The sequence below is a fragment of the Charadrius vociferus genome, unplaced genomic scaffold (genome assembly GCF_000708025.1).
Source record: "Charadrius vociferus isolate BGI_N301 unplaced genomic scaffold, ASM70802v2 scaffold111, whole genome shotgun sequence".
In the NCBI taxonomy this organism is placed as follows: Eukaryota; Metazoa; Chordata; class Aves; order Charadriiformes; family Charadriidae; genus Charadrius; species Charadrius vociferus.
In genome coordinates, this window is record NW_009647046.1 from 3,016,934 (window position 1) to 3,040,115 (window position 23,182).

General features: G+C 43.8%; 1 protein-coding gene across 1 annotated transcript in view; it reads left to right on the forward strand.

Annotated features, from left to right (window-relative positions):
- Positions 1–2,273: 2,273 nt before the first annotated feature.
- The window catches only part of LRP4 (low density lipoprotein receptor-related protein 4), a 67,895-nt gene continuing 46,986 nt past the window's right edge, over positions 2,274–23,182 (forward strand). The window contains exons 1-5 of the mRNA XM_009895706.1: positions 2,274–2,298; positions 8,414–8,560; positions 19,096–19,212; positions 21,239–21,352; positions 21,802–21,918. Coding sequence (XP_009894008.1) covers positions 2,274–2,298; positions 8,414–8,560; positions 19,096–19,212; positions 21,239–21,352; positions 21,802–21,918 — 520 coding nt within the window. The remainder of the gene's footprint in view (positions 2,299–8,413; positions 8,561–19,095; positions 19,213–21,238; positions 21,353–21,801; positions 21,919–23,182) is intronic.

The window sequence follows — 23,182 nt, forward strand, 5'->3', positions numbered from 1 at the left end:
TGCCATGTTGGTTCAGGCTTCAAACAGAATCTGTTTGAAGTCTTCAGGGAGCAGTGTGCCTTAACACACCTTTGATAAATATTTTGTTGCTGAAGATAGAATATGTGGTTTAATTTCCCTATATCAGCCCCAGTGTGGAACTCAATCTTATACCCCAGTTCTGTACAGAGAGAAAGTTGTGTGGCGTTTTTTGTCTCCATGATGTGACACTGATGCATATTTAGCCTAAAGTAGTTTTTTGGCTGCCATATTGTGTCATAACATAAAACAATGGCTAGCTTGTCTTTTATTGCTCATTGATTTCTCAAGGCATTGCTGCATCCCTGATTTTTCTTTTCATTTGAGTATCTGTTTCAAATTATTTTCCACCAGATGCACTAGCTTTTAAAAAAAACTTTTAAAAAATAGTGAATCTTGATTTCCTGCCATCATTCTAATCTTCTAAGGTCCCTTCTGTATTTAGTTCTTTTCTTCTGTGGTGTTTGTAGAAGAATATTTCCTATTCTGGTATCATTTACCCGCACCTTTAACATGATTTTTATTGTCTCTTCCAGATCATTAATGAAGTTATTTAATGGGACTGGATCTAATGCTGATCCCTATGATACCTGCTAGCCATCTCTACCCCTTGCAGCTTGATTTGCTGCCATTTCTTGTTACCTTTTGTGGTCCTTCAGCTGATTTTTTTGATCTATGTGTGCTGGTAGGCAAGCCAATTTGAATTAGTTTTTAAGTAGGATTTCATGGCAATAATGCTGTCCCTTCAGCTGCACCTTCTGTTCAAAGACTCTGGATCTATAGAAACACACATTAAACGTTAAACCCTAGTAGACTGTGCTGATGTAATAGTAGTATCTCCACTTCTAGAGGCGGAAAAGCAATTTTGTCAAGTGCTGTAAAAGGTACAGATAGAATTAGGACGAGTATCTAGAGACCTTGGTTATAGTCATGTTATTTACTGCAAGGTGTTCCTTTATGACTTGAAGGATTTGGGAGAAGGAACTGTAACAATTGCTTCTTGATCCTCGAGTCTTTTTATGTGCAAATCAAATTCTTCTTCAGTATTTCTTTTTAAATACTTCTTTCTAGAGATGCTTTCCTATTTCCTAGCTGCAGGGTGAGGTTTTCAGTGGGGTTGGTGGTCTTTACTTGTGTGGGATCAGAATTGGGCCGCAGAAACTCAAACGTGTTTTTAAAGGCCTCATATCCCTTGACCCATGCAGAATGTCTGAAAATCTTCCTTCTGTTCCTGTCTCCCTCTACCTCAGGCATACACCCATCGCACCAAACGCAAACTCAATTTGCACTTTTGTTGCACCCTGTGTTTTCTTTAGGTCCTAACTAGCAGACACCCTGTGGAACTTCTCTTCCTTATGCTTCCTATTCCTCATGGTCATATCAAGTGTAACACTTCTCAGGTCTAACCTGCATAATTATGCAGTTTAATATGAGTGCTGAAGGGCTGCTGTGCTTGATAGTGTGCCTCTCCATAAAACTTTGCTCAGCCATGTTTTTAATTGAGAACCAGCTGGTTCGGGACTGAGGTATACTGGCTTTTGCAAATTGAGAAAATTTTCATCCTCACTTGGAAACTGCCAAAGTAGGCACAATACACAATTGCAAAAAAGCTGTAACATCTTCAATCTCTTTTCTCTGATAGGTGTGGGGTTTTGGGGGTTTTTGTTGTTGTGTGGTTGGGGGGTTTTTTGGTGGTTGTTGTTGTTCTGGGGTTTTTTTATAAATTAATATTTAAAAAAAAACCAACCAAACCCACAAACCCTTACCACTATCACATTCTTCCTCAAACAAAACTGAAACGGTTCTGCTTAAAGCTTTGAAAACTTCTGGGTTGCTCTTAGTGAGTTTAATTTTACTCTAGGCAGGCATCAAATACTTGGAGACCCTGTGGGTACCCAGTCAGAACTGCTTCAGGTTATGGGAGTGAAAAAAGAAAAAGCCCCGTTGGCTTTTATCAGTGCATGGTGCCCTTTCTGACATCAGACTGTTGTGCTGTAATGTTGCCTTTGCTGTGTCTGCCAGCAGAGCTCTGGGCTTAAACAATGGTCAGCAAATCCCTCTTCTAAAGCTGGATTAACTGTACTTTCCTTCAGTGGAAACTGCTGTTTGGGTAAGAGAGAGGAATCAAAAATTTTAATTTTGCCTCAAGATAGGCAAGCAAATAAAGCTGAGCTACTTTGCTATAGAAAGACTCAGAGAAGTGCTGTATGAAGAAGGAAAATGTATTGTCTAAACTATGTTCAAGGCCCTCCGAAATGTCCAAGGTCTGCCCTCATCAAGGTGTGTATGTGATGGGAATGCAAAAGTGAGCCTGGCCTGGATATGGAGAGAGAAAATCATGTCTGACACAGGCCTTCTAACAGCAGGTGTGCGAGGTGTTAAAGAGGCTATTAAAGGCTATGCTACGAATTTAACTCTGAATAAACAATCAGATGCTCATGGGTTCTTAAAACACAGAAATAAGAAATGAAGTGCATCTGTTGAAGGCTGGGCAAAATATTCTGATACTTAGTCCAAATTTATTCAAAAATGCTTTCGATGATACCCTTCCACACTTGCTTTGGGGAAAAAAATCACAGCATTATGCCTGCAACTGTTAGGACTTTTTCTCTAATTTTCCCTTTAATTCTGTTATTAATATTCCAGTTCTTCTGCACAGTCCTGGATTTCTTCCTCTTTGTCACTGTAACTGTCAAATACTGTACTGTATTTTCACACCTGTTCAATATTCACTTATACCTTGTATCCTCTGCCAGGGCTTTTCATTTGGTAGGATTAAAATTATAAAAGCTGGTACTGTCATCTTTTTGGTTGTGCCTCTTGTAGTAATGAGGTTGCACAAAGATCTCTGCCTTCCATTGAAGGTCTTCTGTAGGCCGTGAAATATGGAGTTAGGTGCCCCTCCATGCAGGGGAAGAAACCCAGATCCATGTGTTACTCAGTCCTGGACCAAAAGAGTGCTTGTTCTTTCCAGAGGCTTCTGATTCTGAACTGAAAAGTCTGCAACTGTAAATCATGCCAAATATTTTCGTAGTTCTGGATTTTCTAAATGTTGTTGGTGCTATTTTCCTTGCGGTGTAGAAGAACTAAATGAATACTCAGCCATGGTTTGCTATGGTACCCCGTGTTACATGTACATGGAGAATTGCAGGATGGTGCAAGCAAACTGATGGCTGTGAATTTAATACCGCAACACTAAAAAATAACAGTAAGGATTATTGTGTTAGGGTGAAGGGGAGAAGATGCAACTAACAAGGTGGTGTGGAGTGCAAGACCCTCTTTATGTAGTCAGTTCTTGGTACCTGGAAAGAAAGAAAATGTGGAAAGGCAGCATGGCGTTGATTGTAGATGCCAGGATCTTTGGCAGCTGATCATGCAGTATTCCTGGTCAACACCCGTTTGAGGAAACTTCATCCGTATTATGGGACTGTGAAAAAAATCCTGCTATTGCTAAAATGCTGCCAGGGCCTGACAGAGCTGATGGACCCTGAAAAGCAGGAACATGTTAATCTCAATTTAAGAAAGAATTTTTTTACAGTGAGAACAATCATGCACTGGAACTGCTTCCCCAGGGATGTTGTAGAGTCCCCATTGCTGGAGGTGTTCACGATGTGACTGGACAGGGTGCTAGATGTCTCATCTAGGCTCCATTTCCCACAAAAAGCTGGACCAGGTGATCTTTCAAAGTCATTCCCAACCCAGGCTGTTATATGATTACATGTTGGAGCGACAGCCTGTAGAAGGTTGAATTGCTACAAAATAGTGGTAAGAGCTACCATCTGTCATTATTTTTACTGAAAATAGAATTAGTATCTCTCCTTTTGGAAAAAAAGCATGCCATCAGACTTAAGAGAAATAGTGTTTTCGCTCACCCCTAGAAATCTGCAGTTCCTAGCAAAACAAAGGCTACAGAGTTCAGTCTGGTATTTTTTCTGTCTACTTAAGCTTCCTTTGTAATGTCAATGTTTCTGTGAATCTGTGGCAAATACGGGGCTGTTATGTAATAGCTCTGAGGGTTGCAAGTGACCTCATCAGCAAAATGAAGCTTTGTATATTAGGTTTTTCTTTATGGGCAATATTATTTGGCCTAGTGAAGAGTTGCTGAGGCGGGGAAAACGGCGAAGCAAAAAAGGGGAGAAAAAAAAAGCAGCAGAGTAACAACTTACTGTTTAAGCAACCCCACCCACCCCCCCAAAAAAGATGTGCAGAAATAACAGGATGATTATTGACTTTTGCTTTTCAGCCAGAAATGACATAACTGTTTTGCCAACTTTAGACATAAAATTACAAAATTCTAACTGTCTTTTTAAGGGGGGGGGGGGGGGGAGGAACCCACCCTCCCTCCCTCAGGAGTCGTTTCATTTGTCAGATCAACATGAAGATGGGGAGGGTATTTGGAAGGAATCTGAAGAAACCGAGCATACTGTGCTAAATTTAAGGTGATGGCAGATGTTAACTATGAGACCTGTGTTTAGACTGACTTCCTGTTTTTAAAATCTGGAGGCTTTTTGTATATTGCTATGAAAACTGTTTGGTTACTGCATCCTGCTGCTGTTGCATCTGGACGGAACCAAACTACAGAAAGTGAAGATGAATTTTTGGTTGCTTGTACCCATGGGCAAGTGAGAGAGTAGGAAACTTGTGTGATGGTCACATTGAGGTATCAAGAGAGACCAGGAAAGTTGGGTGATGTCAGCTCAGCACCTGGCAATGTTTCTGTTTAGCTTTTGTGTATTGTTTTGTATATGTTGCATTGTTAAAATAGGTCAGGTTTTTGCCTCCTGTGTAAGTGAAATGATTTTTGAACATAGAAGGTTGGTAAAATGTCCAAGTCTGCAGTGTGATGAAAAAGTTTTAGGAAAAACGTTTGTCATGGCTAAGCCCAGAGGTACCCCTCATTGTTCCTGCTCCAGAAGAATGTACAGAGGTGTAAGCAGATATGTCTGCTTTGATTGTTGGTCCAGTTGCCTGAACGGCAAGTGCTGACTTCCGTCCTGTTCCTGGACCCCTGACTAACTGCAACTGAAACGTGACACTGGAGGTTTATGTTCCACCCTAATGCGTGCTTGGTTAGTCTTCTGTCTCGCACTCCCTATGTTTAATGAGAGCTCAATGTTAAAGAGTAAGTCTTCCATTGAGGCTTCTCGCACCAAATGCACTACTTCTGCTTGTCTTTGAGGGAGTTGGAGAAAACGTGCTTCTCATCTTTATCCTTCCTGTCCCTCTGCTGTTACAGATACAGTTACAGGGTAGTGTCAGTGGAGCTCTGAGCACTGGGAAATAATCATGGGACGTCAAAGGTGAAATACTATCCACGTTGAAATCATTGAGAAAATTCCTGCTGTCTGCAAGGGTTTCATTCAACTTGTTCTTTTTATTGGATAAAGACTATTCATCCAGGATTGGTTCTTCAGATACTGTTTATAGGTTGGGATTAGTGTGCTCTCCGAACAATAATGTGCTTTACTTGTCCAAGTGTAAGACTATTATAAATTAGGGCTTATAAAATGCATGCTTATAATGACTAGAAGGTTAGTTACCCTAAAGGTCACAAATCGCAATGCATTAGACTCACAAAGGCCGTTATTTGGACTAGTTAAGCAAAGTATGCTTACATAATAGTACTACAGATATAGGCTAGTGTGTATTAGACAGTGTTGGTATCTGGGTCATAACGTATCCTTCAGCTTCCAACAGTTTCTATAGCATGGTAAAAACACAAGCCAGAGACGGCTGAACAAAGCAATGTTAATGAGGTGGGAAGAACAGATATAATACATGTGTGTGCATAAATATATAACATGATATTAGTAGCAACTTCTGAAGATAACCGTGTGTTTGACAGCGCAGAAGATTAAGTTGCAGTTTGCAGATTGGGACAGCTGCACTAATTCTTTCTCTGCTCTTACAGAGCTGTGCCTCCATGTTGCTACTAAGGAGCCAAAAGAACTTGCTTTTACTCTTTTCCCCAATGCTCTCATTTGTGTGTATCCAGGAACAAATTATTAAATATATTCCCCTAGTTTAAGAATTGGTTGCCTTGATGTTTGTTCCTTTCCTGTTGGTGAAGCTGCCCTAAGGCATGGTGGAGCCTGGGCAAGATAGAGCCAGTCACTAGGACTCTCATATTTGCCTTTTTCTAGGGGTAATGAGGATGATGATTATCTCGGTTGTACTCCCAACAGGAAGGGATATTGGAGCTAAAGTACCTGGGCTAAGTGCTTTGGGGTACTGTTGAGAAAAATGGTAGAAAAATTTCTTTGGAAAAGGTGATTTAAACAGCAACTACCTTGGGTACAATATACAGCTAGTTCTGCCTTTCTAAATAGTGGTAGGCAACAGCAGAAGGTGGTTTGTCCTGAATTTCCTGTGCTGCTAGTTTGAAGGAACCTGTTTGATTTTTGAGGAGGTTTGTGGTTCTTCTGAATTTCCTTGTGTTTATTTCTAATAGTTGAATATGTTGCATAGTTGATGCATTGCTTTTCCTTAGGGATGTCTGCTGCTTTTTCTTTTTTTTTTCTTTTTTTTCTTTTTTTCTTTCTGACACCTACTCGTTTTCTTTCTGGGTCAGCCTTTGCCCTGGCCATAACTGGTAAGTCCTTTGAGGATCTGACCAATTTGGTCCCTTTCATTTGCCTTTCCTTCTTTCTGTTCCTTGTTCACCGTATGTTCTTCCTGCCTCTGTCCCTTGTTACACCAGATATTGGCTGTGTTCTCTAACACCTGTGGTAATGTCAATGTACTGTTTCTACTAAATATTTTAAAGACAACTCGTAGTGGAGATGGGGGAAATCATAAAAAGCTCCTTGCACCCATGGCAGTCTGTGAAGGGAAATATGGCAACCAGTTTGGTTGTCCCAGTTTAACAGCTTGTGGATGTGCTTGGAAAATATTTTGTAGAGAGGCCTTGCAACCTGCAGTGTAGCAATGGGAGCGGGTAGATGAAGCTGGCAAAAACCTCCTCAGCCAGTTTTGTTGCAGAATAAACTTATAATGGAATTGTTTGCTCTAAACTTAAATCTTAGCTTAACTTGCACAAGTGCATATCTTCACTGGAGGGAATTCTGCTGTTTAGAGAGCTTGCAGAACAGTTACAAAAAATTTTGAAGAAACTGCTTTTCTCAATTAGAATGGAAAATAATGAAATTACGAGGCTTTTTTCTTCTTTTTTTTTTTTTTTTCTTAGGATTTTGTAGTTAGGTTGCTACAGTGCATGGTTCATCACAAATATACTAGGCATAACAGATGAGATCAAAAAGTCTGCAAATAGTTCAGGATGTGTATAACTACCACTTGGGGCAAATATCTGTCTTTCCTTATGATCTGTTGTTTGATCTGAGAGCTTTAGGTTTGTTTGAATTGCAGAAAGAAGGAACCACACAAAAATAATCCGGTCACAATCCCACAGTCTGAGGGGATTGTTGATTGATAGAGCAATCATTTGTTTAACAGTGATAATGATTATATGGATTGTCTAGGTAACATCAGACAGAAGTTCAGGCATGACCTTTTCCCTTTTGAGAGGAGGGCTGTAGCCTGTTCTCTCAAGGCGGAGATTTATTAAGGGTCTGTGTGGGATATCATCATAAATAGTTGCATTTGCACAGGAGTGAGATTCAGAGTTGTGCAGAGTATTTTTATGTACCTGGGTGAGGGGAGAAAGGGTCAGGAGCTCCCTAAGCTAATTTTAAGGCTGGGTGGAAAAAAAAAATATCGTTATCATATTATATGTAGATATTTGGACTGCTTTTTCTTTTGGTCAGTTTGTAGAGTTGAAAATTATCTTCTCTTGCTTTCATGAATGTCGGTTATGCACAGGATAATGGCACAATTTAATTTCTACAGGTCAGAAAGAATGTATTTTTATTTTTTTTTCTTTTCAGTGGAGTCTGAAATGTCTAGAACAGTGACATGTAAAAGGTTTGCATCTAGAAAGTTCAGAGCCTGGAGAAGACCCCAGATAACTCTCTCAAGTAGAATCTTGGCTATCCTTTCTGTTGCGGTGTCAGAACTAAGTGCAGCAGCAGCACTGTGCTCTAGGAGAAGACTGAGTTCGTAAAATAAAAAGGGTGTTCTGATACCTGGGTTTCCTTGAATTTGACTGTGGCTAGTGCCGAGTTATTTTTCAGCTAACTGATTCCCAAGTCTCTTTTTGGCAGGTTGCTATTTGCTGTTGCCTTCAAATAGCCCCATTCCAGGAAACTGTGCATAGTACTTGGATCTCCTATTTCAACAGTGCAAGGGGAGTGAATGTTTTCCTTTGCAGTAGAGAACGTGTTGATACATGTAGTATGTACATGGAGAAAAATTGTGATGTCACTTTTATTTAATGCATTTACCCTAAAATAGATGGATCTCTTCAAAATATCTTTTTTCTTTGTTTCTTCCTTTACAGGTGTTACAAGTAGTGCTGAATGCTCCTGTGGACGTAATCATTTTACATGTGCTGTCAGTGCTTTCGGTGAATGCACATGCATCCCTGCTCAGTGGCAGTGTGACGGAGACAACGACTGTGGCGACCACAGTGATGAAGACGGCTGCAGTAAGAATACCATTCCTGACTTGTGTTTGTGAAAACTGTCTTAACTTTTTATCTGCAGGTGCTCCTCTGTTTTACAGGCACATCCTAGTTTTTGTATGACAAATGTTTAAGACTGTAGATGACATACTTTTGACTGACTTCAGTACTTGGAGTCTAACAGAGCCAGTGTCCACTGACATAAAGCACATTGAAAGCCCAACTCTGCCTTTTGCAGCTGGTTTTAGATGGCTCTTCCACATGAATGCTTTAGAGGGAGAGAAGGGACAGAGAAAAGTACCCCTCTTTTTTCCACCCTTGCAAAAGTGCTATCTGTGAACTAAATTATATGAGTATGCTATGAATATTAATGGGAAATAAATAAGCAGTGTGAAGAATTGTATTAAGGGTGTCTGACCTCTTGAGTAACTTTCTAGTTTCTATCCTGGCTGCCCTATGAAGGGAGGGAAAGGTAAGCGCTGTAATCAATGTTCCTTGGTCTTGGGATCTGCTGAGATAAGTTACCTTGTAGCTACTGTGTATCTGCATGGTGTCAGCATCTGTGTAGCTCAGTCCAGCTATGTGAGAACTGATAAGAAGTGTCAGTCTCAGTGGGTTTAGCACGATATAAATGAATAGAGAAAATCTTTCCCTGGAGCCACAAGTTGCTTTCTTACCTCATCTCTTTGGATTCCACAGACTGTGGTAGAACTGAAGGGTGGAAAAAAAGGCCCAATTTTGTGGAACTCCTTTCTTGAAAGTTTCCCAAGGGCTGAAGACTTGAGGCCTCCTATCGCAGAACATGGTTGAGGAATTTATCTTCCTCTGTTGGATGTTTCCCTAGCCTTCCCTGGTTTCCAGTGTTGACTGCTGTCAGGAAAGGAGCTTTCCTCATCTTTGAAATATTGTATTGGAGAATCCCTTCTTCTTTAAGTGAGGGAGATCTCAACCCAGCTTTGTGAAAATTTGTTTCCTTCTCCCTTCTTGTTTCTTATAATATTGCGAATAGTGAGCAACATGGAGGACCTTGGGTGAAAAATGGCGTTTTGAAAAACAGGTTACCTGCAAACTGAGCTGATCAGTGTTTGGTGTAAAGATGATCAGTGAAAGGGTCATTGGGCAAGTAAGTGACCTTAACTGGAAAAATCAAAGAAAGTGAAAGGAAAACCTGCATATTTATGTCCAGTGAAGAAAAGTGTGGATTTGAGAACTTGCCATGCTCAAGAAGGAGGAGATGAGGATCTGGGAACTGAAGAAGTAGTATTAAAATTCTCGAAGGAGCAGAGAGAAGGCTGTACTCAACTGCACAGGCTGAAAAAGGAGAAGTTGAGCAGTTGGAGGGGGGTGGTGGGTTTTTTGTTTGTTTGGGTTTTGGTTTTTTTTCCTAGATGGGCTGGTGTGTTGTTTTGGTTTTTGGGGGCAGGGTGTGTTTGTAAGGGGAAATTGTGCTTCACAAATCTATTGGAACGCTGTGAAAGATCAGTAATGATTTAGACAAGAGATACTTGTTGATAAGGTCTGCTTTGTACTTCAATAAAATCCGGCGTCAAAGGTTTTTAAACTAAGCAGGCATGGTAGTATTGGGGGGCAGGAGGGATAAGACCTTCCATAGGAACTAGCAGTAGATGGTTCAAAGCTAACAAGAGTTGCTTGTTCATAAAACATGTACTTAAGGTGTAGCTCTCCTTGCCATAAAACACTGATTCTGCAATTTCAAACATTCTCAGGAAGCAATCTGACAAGTTTATGGATGTCAGATCCACTAAGGGCTATTTAAGATGAATATGCCACCTCTTGTTTGGGAATTCTTTGTATCACAAATAGAGGTAGATTTTGTCTTCTGAGGAACTACGTTTACTTGCATGCTGTCTTCTTACACTCTTCTCCTGGCATCTGCTGTTGCATCGTGTCTCTCTCCATGGCCTGGGCGAGAGGAACTGTTTGGTCTTGCACAGTAAAGCTGTGGTTATGGTGTATCCCTAATATATTAAGGAAATCTGGCCTGTATGGATTTGAATGGAAGCTGTGCAAACTAGGGAGTAATGGGGAACTGTGATCAATCTGCTGATATTCTCAGGTACTGGAGGCTGGGAAGCATATAAAGTACAGGCAGTCAACCAAGTGAGGGAGAGAATGTAGGAACTGGGTTTGACTTCTGCCTTCTTTAATTTACAGTTTCTAACAAGGCAAAGGGAGGAATAAGACTGAAGCAAAGGAAGCTGTCTAGAAAACAGCATGTGTAAGATGGGAATGTTTAAACATCTAATTCAGAACATGCTGTAGGTCTCTGCAATTTATTGAGGGAGGTAGGCTAGCATGTACAGAGAAGGACAGATTTGACAAGATGGGAGGGCAGATAAAGAGCTGAATTTATATAGAGTAGAAAAGTGACTCAAGGGGAAGCAGTTGAATATGAGCTGCCTTTTTAAGTATTGCATTGTAGTAGAATAAATACAATGAGGAGAACTTTTTCAGCTGACAGCCAGAAGTACTCCGAGTGCAATTCAGTGGAAAGAAGAAAGCAAAAATAAAACTTAAGCAGTGGGGGTAAGGACTCTATAGAAATGTTAAATGCATGGCTTCAGCACACACATGTGAGGTTGCAGTGGAGGGGCCCTCGGAACACTTATTCCGTTGAGCCTGCTGAATCTTGTTCTGAGTAGCTGCTCCTTAGGAATCCAGGTATGTGATATTACTGGTAGCTTATAAGAACTAGATCAGCTCTACAGTGTAGTTTCGTGGTAGTTGTGCTATTTCCTATCTTGCTTAGTCATTACAGCACTGAAGCTTTGTGCTAGAGCAGATGGCTTTCTCTTGCTTGGTATACAGGAGCCTTGTGAAGGTGGGGTTAACTTTCCATTTGATCTGTTTGCTGACTGTGCCAAGTGTAAAGAAGGCAGCAGGGGTGGGGTGTGGGCCCCTTGGAACAGCAACTCGAACTTCAAATCCATTTAAGCTTCTCACAAATCAGCACTGATGCTTGCACATAGTACATGAGAATGGTCTGGTTAGTTCACAGATATTTTTTTTTTCCTTCCCTGGCCACCTGTCTGTGACATGCATTCAGTGTTCTGGTTGGAGTGAAATTTTGGACAACTTCCCTGTTCTGAACTTGATTTATTTTTTATTTATTGACTTATACCAAGTCTGAAATTGGTGAATTTCTTTTTAATACAAATATTGAGCTGTAGGTTTGGGTTGTCCTGATGAAGTCAGCCTACAAGCCCCAGATATATTAAAGACCTAGTTAAAAAATAAGTAAGACTTCTCAAAAACCATGGGGGTACTCTTCATTCTTGTGTTAGTGCAGTGGTTTGTTCTGACTCACAAACCTAAGTCTGTGCAACCACTTATATGGACTCTTCTGAGCTGCTAAACCTGTTGCAATTCTTTTTCAGCAATGCATGGAAGTACAGCTCTGAGTTTTAAAGAAAGGAATTAAAATGTCATCAAATAGATGGCTTTGATCTGAAGAGTAAACATAAGTGATTGCAAGGAGTCACACACTTCCACTGGTCTGCTGCAAGCTAGTTTTACAGAGTTACAGGATTTTCTTTTATCTCTTGTGAATGTCCTGACTTTCCAGAGAAATAAAGCTGCAACCATCTACTTTTCCTTCAGTGTATCAGCTTGTACTGTAAGCCGATACAAGAAGAAGAATGAGTTCCTGAGAGTTGTGTCTACTTCCTTGGGAAAGGGAGAGGACAATGGGAAGACAATGGGCTGCTGGACTCCTAGTAAAGAAAGAGAGTGAAACCCAGGATTGGGGGGAAAGGTGAAAATTACTTTAGCAAGTCAAGATTCAATCTTGTCTGTGTCTATGCTTAAGTTTATATATGCTTGGTTGGCGTTTACTAAATAAATAAAAAAGGCAAGATACTTGGCACTGAGTGAAAGGAGTTGTAGATATGAAAACCAAGAGTAGACACAGGAAACATTTCTTCCTTTTGAGAGAGATTTTCAGTTTTGAGATAAATTCTTGAAACATAATATGTTGTTTTCTGGTTGTGGGTTGTTTTCTGTTTTGGTTTTTTTTTTTTTTTTTTAAGGTTCTGTTACAAACTATAAAACACTCCCACTCTTTGAGTCAGTTGCACCAAGTTTTTTCTCAACTGTTACCCTTTCTGTACAGCCCAGACATTTTTTACTTGTATTGGTGTCTTCAGAATGTCTGCCTCTGGTAGTTATTTTCCCATCATTTTTGGGAAAGCCCTGCCTCTGCTTACCTGGCTGTGACAGGAACTGTTTTTCTTGCAAATCTGAAGCCCTGCTGTGATGGAAGCCAATTATTCCGTGACATGTTTGCTTCCTGCTCTGGATCATGTTTACAAGCCAGAGTGCTGTAGTAATAATAGTAATAAGCAACCTCCCAGCTGTCATGCCAGCTTCATAGACTTTCTCTGGTGTCAGCTCTCTGGCTTGCTGACAGTGTCTGGCTTGGAAGCCCTTGCTACACACGCAGAGAGTAGCTCAGCTGCCTTCCTGCCTTGTGCCAACGGAGACTACTTTGGACTGTCCCTAACGAAAGCTGCATGCAAGTGGAGGAATGGTTTTCATTCTGCCCTCCTGCATGCGCTTTGAAGTCCAGCGTGGTGTGAATGAGTCTTACTTCCTGTGGCAAGGGTGAAAGGACAACTGAGTAAACTTGGCCTGAGGATTGATAAATAGTTCTGTTTCTCATAAGATATGCCAAATCTCCTCGTAACCATCCCCCAGTAGAGCCGCCTTACTCTCTGAATTTTGGATCTGTATCATACCTAATCAGCTTGTAAATGTGTAGCTCCTTGGGACACAGGCTTGTTTGCTTATCTCCATGCTGCACTGGTGTACAATACTTTTTCATTTAAAGGGACTGAAGAGGAATGTACTCCTTTTACCTTAAAGCTTACTGAAAGTGGTCTGTTGTTCTCATTTCATTGGGAAATTTAGGCAGTTCCTGTTGAACTACAACTCATTCAAGCGCAGGAGAGGGTCTTTTCCTTGCCCGGAACAGGGCTATCAGTATACTCTGCTTATCGGGCTCACAACAAAATTTTTGAGGTAATGCGAGGATAAAAAGTTTCACAGGTCTTTTACTAAAGTTATTGGAAACTTTAAAAGAATCATCTTCCCTTTGCCTTTCACTTAATCACTGCTCTTGAGCTCAGATGCAAGAGCTAATGTGAAGCTTCACTTTTCAATTTAAAGTTTTAGTAATTAGGAACTCTTTGACAAGAGTTCAAGTTTCTCTTGAAAAGACACCAGTTCCATATCTGGAACCATACTTCATGCTTTTATTTGGCTTAGAGTATGTGTGTTTCCTTTAAAAGGCATCAGAATAAATGCAGTGCCCCCTCAGGCAGAGCGCTTGTGTTCAAAGGGCTGTGAAAGATTGGGTGCCAATACTGTTTCTAAATTTTGTTTTCTTTCTTTTTTATTCTTTTGACCAGCAACATCCTTAAATACAGTTCAGCAGTGCCATTGGAAACATTTTGTTATTCTAGAACAAGATTTTCCCAAATGTAGGTAGTAAAATGTAGCGTCTCCTATTTCTTCCCGAGAGTGGAGTAACATCCTTTATTCTTGTTTCCGAACTATTTGCCCTCTATGCTACAGATCTCAGCAAACAGATCTATGTTTGTATGTATGTATGTCCTCATACACTTGCATTAGCATGGACATAGCTGGGGGTCAGGCTGCGGTTGTCTCTAATGTAGATAGCGTGATTATTTTTTTTTAGTTAACTTCTCATTCCTCACATGACTGAGAGTTTGTCTAAGTAAACAAGCAGTATTGTTCAAACTGCTGCGCTCCAGAACTCTGAACACCAGTTGCTCACTGTCCTTGGCTACAAAGCAACCTGCAACAGGGATAAAGTGCTCAAAGGACAGTAGGACGTGATTCAGTCTGCGTTTCACCTTATAAACTTCCCTTTCCCCCCGCCCTCCCCCTTCCCCTTCTGCTAGGCCATAAAAGAGCGCCCTGTGTAATAGGAGTTGGGAGAGGGGGAGGAATAGCAGGCTTACCATAGACCTAGCTTTGCTGAAACCTTGGATGATGTCCAGGGTGACCATGCAGAGGGATGAGCTCAGGGAAATTGTTATAAGTTCAAAGGCCTTTTTGTGTTGCTTGCTGTCAGTTGACAGATGTGCTCTCTTGGGCTGTCGCTGCCCAGCCTAGCTTTTCCACTGGCTCCCCTTCGTTGCCCTTGTTCCCCATCCTGCATCTCCACTCCGTCTGGGGAGGCGGGTTAGTCCCTGTCTGTCTGGGCATTTGTCTGTTTTCAGCTCCATCCTAGGACTTGTCTTTGCTCCTCTCTTTTAGGAAAATACTGTTTCTTTGCACAGATATGGAGAGATCAAGCTGGAATTGAGCAGGGAAGGGGGGATGAAGCTTAACTGTGTTTACTGTTGCATTACCTAACCCTGCTAAGAATCACAGAATCATAGAATGGTTTAGGTTGGAAAGGACCTTAAAGATCATCGAGTTCCAACCCCTCCCACTAGACCAGGTTGCCCAAGGGCATGTCCAGCCTGGCCTTGAACACTTCCAGGGATGGGGCCTCAACAACCTCTCTGGGCAACCTGTTCCAGTGCCTTACAACCCTCAAAGTGAAAAACTTCCTAATGTTTAATCTAAACCTGCCCTCTTCCAGTTTATATCCATTCCCCCTCGTCCTGTCTCTACATGCCCTAGTAAAAAGTCCTTCCCCAGCTCTCCTGTAGGCCCCCTTTAGGTACTGGAAGGCCGCAATAAGATCTCCCCGGGGCCTTCTCTTCTCCAGGCTGAACAGCCCCAGCTCTCTCAGCCTCTCCTCATAGGAGAGGTACTCCAGCCCTCGGATCATCCTCGTGGCTCTCCTCTGGACACACTCCAGCAGGTCCATGTCCTTCTTATGTTGAGGACTCCAGAGCTGGACGCAGTACTCCAGGTGGGGTCTCACGAGAGTGGAGTAGAGGGGCAGGATCACCTCCCTTGACGTGCTGGACAGTTCTTTTGATGCAGCCCAGGATATGGTTGGCCTACTGGGCTGCGACTGCACATTGCTGACTCATGCTGAGCTTCTGGTCAATCAGCACGCCCAGGTCCTTCTCCTCAGGGCTGCTCTCCAGCCATACCCCACCGAGTCTGTATTTGTGCTTGGGATTGCCCCGACCCAGATGTAGGACCTTGCACTTGGCCTTGTTGAACTGCATGAGGTTGGCTTGGGCCCACCTCTCCAGCCTGTCCAGATCCCTCTGGATGGCAAGAGTAGTGGTGAAAGCGTGTTAGTGCAATCTATGATTACTTTCTCATCAGTGGAAACACTGCTTATGAAGGACATGCAGCTTTCTTAGGAAGTAATAAATATCCTTCACTTTACAGGTTGAGGAAGTGGGGCTAAAGAGACAGAACCGTTCCATGGTCATGCAAGCATCAATATCAAGCTGGGAAGAGAATATAGGGGTTCTGTTTCTAGTCTTCTGGACGCTAATCCAGCTTGTCTAGTGAGGACTTGCTCCATCTCTGGCGGCGAAAGGAGTTCTTACTACTTCATTTGTATTGCCATGGATTCTTCTTCAGACCATTCTCAGAGGAACATGGAAGCATAGCTTTTAAAATGAGTTAAAGCACTAAAATATGCTTACCAAATTGTATAGCTGTTCCATGATGTCAGGACAAAATATAGTGGAGGTTGTTTGAATGTCCTAAGTTTGACCTCTTAACTTTTGAATTTCCTCTTAACTTCGAATTTCCAAACACTTTGGATATATTTACAGCAGTACTAAACATTAACTCTGGGCTAGTGGTATGCCCTCAGCTTTAACTCCATAGGAATAAAACTCATCAAAATATGAAGTAATAAATGACTAACAGAAGAGCTGAATAATAACAACCCTAGAGCTAAGGGCTGTAGGGCAGAACTGAAGCCTGGTGTGTTCAGAACGAATAGAAGGAAATGCAGGAATGTTTCTGTGTAGGCAGTTCGCTTTTTAATGGGGAGAAGGGATCGTGATTTGGGAGGGCAGAGCTGGGAAGAGGGGATTAGGAAGAGACTGCTCCCATGTGAAAGCTGCTGCCAGAATATCTTGCATTTTCCTTTGAAGCATCTGTTTGTGACCATTATTGGATTCAGGTTACGAGTTTATGTGGATCCCTGCCCTGATCCCAATGGCAGCTCTTCTGCTCTATGAGACATCAGCCTTCATTCATTAGTAGGGTTTTTTTTTGTCTTAAGTGGGTTTGTGGTTTTTTTTTCTTCCTCCTGTAAAGGAGAGCTCCAGTAGAAGGGGATTTATCTCCCCCCTGATGTTGTCTGGGCTGGCACACATTTGCTGTCTGCTGGGGTGGGAATTAGGTCTTCCTTTGTATGTGGCAGTTTGTGTTTCACCCTCTTCCCCCCGTGCTTGAAGCTCAATTTTTATATTTAGGGGGAGTATGAAATTGGCTGAACTGCTCCCTGTAGGGGTGGAATTTCATTTTGTGTCGTTACCTCATGAAGGGATGCAGCAGTTCAGTGGGATAATGGTATCAGCTCTGAACCAGCGCTAATGGCCTAACCCTCTGGGAGCCTGAAGAATTCTCCCCTGGAGAGTCAGCATGCAAATTCCCTTCCAGGCGGCTCCTGTGCAGTCCTTTGGTGATTAGTCACGCTGGGACCCGGGAGAGCAGACAGAAAAGCATATGCTGGGGGGGATGGTCTTAGTCCCGAAACTGCAGCTGAGGCCAGGGAAGGTTTGCTCAGCGTGCAACGTATGGAAGTTGTGCTTGGGGGAGAGAGGGCTGATCTCTCTCAGTGGAACTGACCCTCTGAATCCAAAAATCTGTCTTGGTTTTGTTTGGAAGCAGAGTTTGGGAACTGGAGTGATTTCCCCTTCTGCCCACCCTGGGGAAGAAGGGGAAGCTCCCTCTCTGTTTTGATGCAGCAGCACAGGGGTGCTCAGAGAAATCGCAACATAAGGAAACAGGTTAGCCATTGGAAGACTAGGGTGCTGTCAAATCCGTGGGGTGAAAATACAGATTTGTATGCTTCTCTCTCCTTCATACTTCTCTGGGGCCTAGAAGTGGCTGGATCTGACCTGGGCATAAATCTGCATGGGGCATCCTGGACATGACAGAAAGAGCCTTTTCCCAAGGGCCAGTGCCAGATTCTGTATTTTGTCACCTAGTGCAGGGTGCAGCGTGGAAAGCAGTGGCATCTGCAGTGATGTCCTCTCAAATACAGAGATGTCCACACCTGCCGTAGTGCAGGAATGGCTGAGAAGATGATCTGAATTTGTGGTTAGGAAAAGAGGTGTTAGAACAAGTCTGAATTTAACTGTACTAGCGTATTCTTAGGGTGGGAGGCTTTTAGGACAGGTCCTTAGTGAGAGATGTTGGAAGACTTGGTATAGAGAGCTGTGAATGATTCTGTATAGTGTAATCCACACTGCTTTCGCAGGACGTTGGCAGCAGTCCTGGGCCAGGGGGAAAATGAGGGTTGAGGAAACTGGAAGAGCTGAAAATATGACTATTTGTTCTCCTTATTAAATCCTCCTTGTGTGTGGGGCTGCTGTCTTCACCTTCTTCTTTTACTCCCCCTCCCCTTGTGCTCCCACCTCTGGGATAGCATTGGCAGGGGAAGAAGTAGCAGTATAGCAGAAGAGGGCTGGCCTGCCTGGTGACAGATGGGAGACGCTGTCGGCAAGCTGGGCTGGGATGAAAGGGGTTTAGGCACTAGCCTCTCCAGCCCTCACCCCTTCACATCGCTGAGCTAACCTTGTTCTTTGGAGAACACACCTGTCAGGAACAGTCTTGTGCAGCCTATTCCCTACCACAGCTGGCAGCACTTAAAAGCATGAACCTCCCAGGGTTGAGTGTTCCTCTCATCTGTGGGGGGAAGGACAGGGCTGATGCTCCCCCTTGAATTCCAGCTTTGTGGCTTCAGGCCTCTTTGAACACTGTGGATTTGTGGTTCCACTCCATTGCCAGCAGGCTCCTGTGTAGGCAAGCATCATCCCATGTCTGCCCCCCTCCTCTGTCCCGTCTGGAGACCTCTAGCAGGGTTTGGACTTTGTTGCCCATGCCCCAGAAGTGGATTCCTGCCTCTAAGCTTCTCCTTGCAGGTTTGTTAGACAAAAATGCTGGCACGAGTCCCCATGCTGGAACACACACTAGCATGTACCTTGCAAAATCTTGTTCCCCAAAACATTGCTTCTGATAGTTCTCACTCTAAAGAACTAGCTGTGTAATAGAAACAGGATGGACTGTGCTGGGAAGCATGCAGGAAAGATGTTGATAATGTAATTTTGCTTGTTATAAAACAAGTGCAGTTATGGGAGGACAGCAGCCTCAGTGATGAAAGAGAAAAAAGGTACTAAGTGGGGGAATTGTGGCAGCTACTTTATTGTGGAAAGGTCATTGCTTCTCTGGGGAGGAGAGACTGACTGCCAAGCTATGGGCCTGGCCCCCCATGTGAGCAACGGTTCTTCCTCATTACTTTAAATTTAATGTCTTTAGTTTCTAAGAGGTGTAGCCCTTCTCCCTCAGGACGGAAGGAGCTTACACTTTCAGGAAGGAAGCTGGCTGCAGCTCTATGAGGTCTTTCTTTGCTGTTTCAGTGCTGCCCACTTGCTCTCCCTTGGACTTCCACTGCGACAACGGGAAGTGTATCCGCCGGTCCTGGGTCTGCGATGGAGACAATGACTGTGAGGATGATTCTGATGAACAGGACTGCCGTAAGTGTGCATTGCCTGCCTGCCATGGCTGGGGAAAGTTGACCTTTTTATTACAGGAATGTAAGAGTTTATCCACTGAATCAGACCTTTGGCTTGTAATAAGCTATATCCTGCCTCTGACAGAGGTGTGTACCTGATGTCTGTAAGCCCTGCTGCCTTGGCACCTGGCTTGCTGTTCAGTTGTGTGTCCTGGGGGAGGGGATGCTTCTCCATCCAGCTGGAGAACCGTTTATGCCCTGCAGCCTTGCTAGTTAATGTCCCATGAAGCACTTCCCTGAGCTGAGCTCTTCATGTCCTCCCCTGTTCGTGGAAACACCTAACCCCTGCCAAATCCTACTGAACTGCCTGTCTGGCTGACTTCCTGTGGCCTCAGGTTCCACTGTCTGACTTTTCTGCTGTGCCGGGCTGTCCCCAGCATCCTCTCCCTTCAAACAGAGCTCCCTGAGGAGAGGGAGGTGCTGTAGGGATGCTGCCCACACAGGCACCAATTACTGTGAAAGCTGACTGTCTGCTGCCATGTGAGGTACCATGAGCTGCCATGGCAGGCTGCTGGCTGTGAGCACTGCTGTTGTGGTTCTACAGATTATTAAAATGGAGGGAATTTTGCCTGAGTCTTTGGAGTTCAGCCCCCATCTTTCCCCTTTGTGTTGAGGACAAGGGTTACTTGCGGTTGAGTTCCATTATCAAAAGGTGTTCAGGAATACAGCTTTCCTTCTCCACAAAAATTTGCCAGGTCTGTACTTGGCAGCATGTGCCAGAGAACCAGCATGTTACGTAGCACTGGAGCGTCGGCTTCTCTGAAACTGCACTGGTTGCTAGGGCTGGCATCAGGCTGCAGTTAGAAGCAGAGCTGCTTTGCTGTGTGGTTGAAATAGTTGGAGCTGCTTAATAAACATCACTCTACAGCCCTTGAATTCTACAAAAGTTGTGTGCATGGTGCTCCAGAGTGGCTCTGATGGAGGAACCACATCTGAAGAAATGCAAAACTAAAGCTTTTGGCTGTAAAGTATTCTGTGTCCAATACTTGCGTGGAAATGAATTCATTTTTTCATCAGCATGTCCCTGATCTTTGCCTGTCCTTTTGGGCAAAGGGCTGGGAAGCAAGGTTCAGGGGTTTGACATCCTGTGTGATGCTCTGGATCGCAGAACTAAGCTCAGTTCTCCAGCCTCTATTCAAAAATTTTCATGAAATAAAAGGTATACAGGTCTGGGACTGTTTGGTCTTCTGTTTGTCAGAAAAAGTTGGAATGCCTTTGTATCTAAGACAACAATGGAGAAGGGTGTCATCACAAGATTTGGAGACTAATGAAAGGAGGAAGGCAAGGTTCTGTGAATAAGAGACTCCTGGGTTTTTTTGTGACTGGCACGTAATCATAGGAGGCTTTCTGTTGGATTGAGGCCCACAGGTGCTAATTTTGCAGTCCCTTTCCTTTTCTCACTGGTCTGCAGACAAGCTTCCTTAGAAGACTACTGGCAAAGAGGGTGGAATGAGGCAGCAAATACTGAGGTGTTCGGAAGAGGAAGTTTACATTTTCTCTCTCTCTTTTCAATGAACATTTCCTTTCCTTTGAAGGTAGCTTTGGCATTGTTGTGAAAAGAAGGTGGAGATATAATTCTATCAGCAATTATTTGTTAGATAATGATAGGGCATTTTGACGCCTTTAAAAAGAGGCCTGGATTGCCTTTTTCCTGTGCAGGGATCTCTCGAGCCTGGCTTGGGACTGTACTAGAATACCACCACTGGGTATTTGGCTCCATCTCTATGTTCGAGGTACTTCCTCCAATCCATGTTCTCAAGTTTTAGACTCTGCTGTACTACTGACTTGTGGATGGAGTGGAAGAGAGACACCCAAGAAATCTCACAGTGGCCCTCCTGGTATTGTTAGGGGAAGGGAAATCAACTCTCCAGCATTGTGGTGTCCTTGGAAGATGATGTTGCTCAGTTTGTAACATGTCACAGATTTGGTCTTCTGCAAGGTAAAACTTCTTGCCTTGCCTTCACCCTATCTCCGTTGCGTCCCTGCAGCTCCACGGGAGTGTGAGGAAGATGAGTTCTCATGTCAGAATGGATACTGCATCCGCAGCCTGTGGCACTGTGATGGTGACAACGACTGTGGTGACAACAGCGATGAGCAGTGTGGTGAGTAATGTGGCCCTACAAATACTGTCCTGCTAGTGCTTTAAAAGGGGTTGCACAGACTCCCACCTGTGCAGTTCTAGGATCCCTTGTGCATGGTGACCACTTGCAGCTCACTTATCTGGGCTGGGTTTGTGGGATAGTCTGTTCCCAGGGCTGGCTGCTTGGGATCTCAGGCTGTGTGGCTTACCTGCCAGGCAAAAAAATCACTCGAGACCTGTTATTCTTTGACGTGCCATTGTGAAGTCCTGTGGATTCCTATTGAATCCAGCAGTTCTGTGTCAGTTAAATGAACAATGATGGTTTTGCTCAGGCACTGCCTGACATGCACAGGTATGGTTTAATGAGCGGTCTTGTTTGTGGGTGCCCTAGGAGCTTCAGGAGCATGGTGTGGTTGTTTCCTGGGTACTCTGAGAAAAGCCAAGGCTTTGTTTGTATTGCTGTCTCTGCAGATATGAGAAAGTGCTCAGAGAAGGAGTTTCGTTGCAGTGACGGTAGCTGCATAGCTGAGCACTGGTTCTGTGATGGTGACACAGACTGCAAGGATGGCTCAGATGAAGAGAATTGCCGTAAGTGCTTTCCTTGCTTTGTAACCACAGGAAATAGTCCTTTGGACCTGCTCCTGTCTTGGGGTTTGGCATGTTTTCTGCAGCATAGATCAAAAACAAGTTAGTCCTGCCTGTACTGTCAGCTGTGCTGCATTCTGCTGCCTACCCCAGAGGGCACACAAGAGGACGGTATAGCTCTTGTGTTACCTCACAGGCATACTTCATCGGTGCCTGGCTGCTTCTCTGTTCCTTCCCATGGCTGTGTGACCTAGAGTCAGAGCGGGAGGCTTACGCTTTACAGAATATAGCTCTAAATAAACTTGCAGGAGTTGGAGGGCAGGGGGGAGGGGGGGAAAACTATTCCCTTCTTTTTCCTCTTGTCTGATTCCTGCCTGAAATTTCTGAGGGGCTCTGCCCACTGACAGCATCAGAGATTGCATGTCCCCAGCTGGCACACTGCAGGGGCTGCCTGCCTAACCAGCCTCATCACCCAGATACTTTATGTCGTCCGAAAAGGGCCGGTAGGACAAGTTAGCTGGAAGCTGATTTGAATGATGGGGAATGGGGGCCATGAGAGCCCACAACAGTTGTTTTCTCTTCCACCTTCACAGGCTTGTGGCAAGTGGGACAGGAGTCTATTATGTCCCTTCCTAGCCCCTACTGCTGTCTTTCCCATGTCTGGGAGTGCTGTCGTGTCTGTGGAAGTTGCAGTGGTCCCTTCCCCCACCCTGCTTTCAAAGGCATTTTGCAGAATTTGTTCTAGATAGCAGGAAACTTCAAAAGGCTCTGGGAGGGGGATCAGGGCCGCTAGCTCCTGAAGGGCAGGGGGAGTGGATGCATGGGGGAGTTGTCTTTTATCTCTCCAGATAATGAGATTTGGCAGTGAGCCAGGGGCTGCAAACATTTCTAAGCCACGAAAGGGCTCTAAGAGGAAGCCAGCCTTTCTCCCTTTCCTTTCCCCCTCTCCCTTTCTCGCTCCCTTGCCTGTCGTTTTCCGGCAGGCCATGAATAGGCCCTGGGTAAGGGAGGGGAGGTGTTTCAACCTTGCCTCCTATGGGAGTGGAGGGGCACCCAGAACTGGTGTCCCTGATTCTCCGAGCTGGAATGCTTCTCCAGTCCTGGCTGGCAGTTGTCTCGATAAGGCATTTTAAGTAACTCACTAAGAAGGTCAGTTTGGCTACCTCCCTTTCTCTTGTCTTCCACCATGCAGTTGTCATCTTTTCCTTATCTCCAATTCTGGTTGTCATTTATCTAGGACAAGGTGGGACTGAACTGTTCTTTTTTG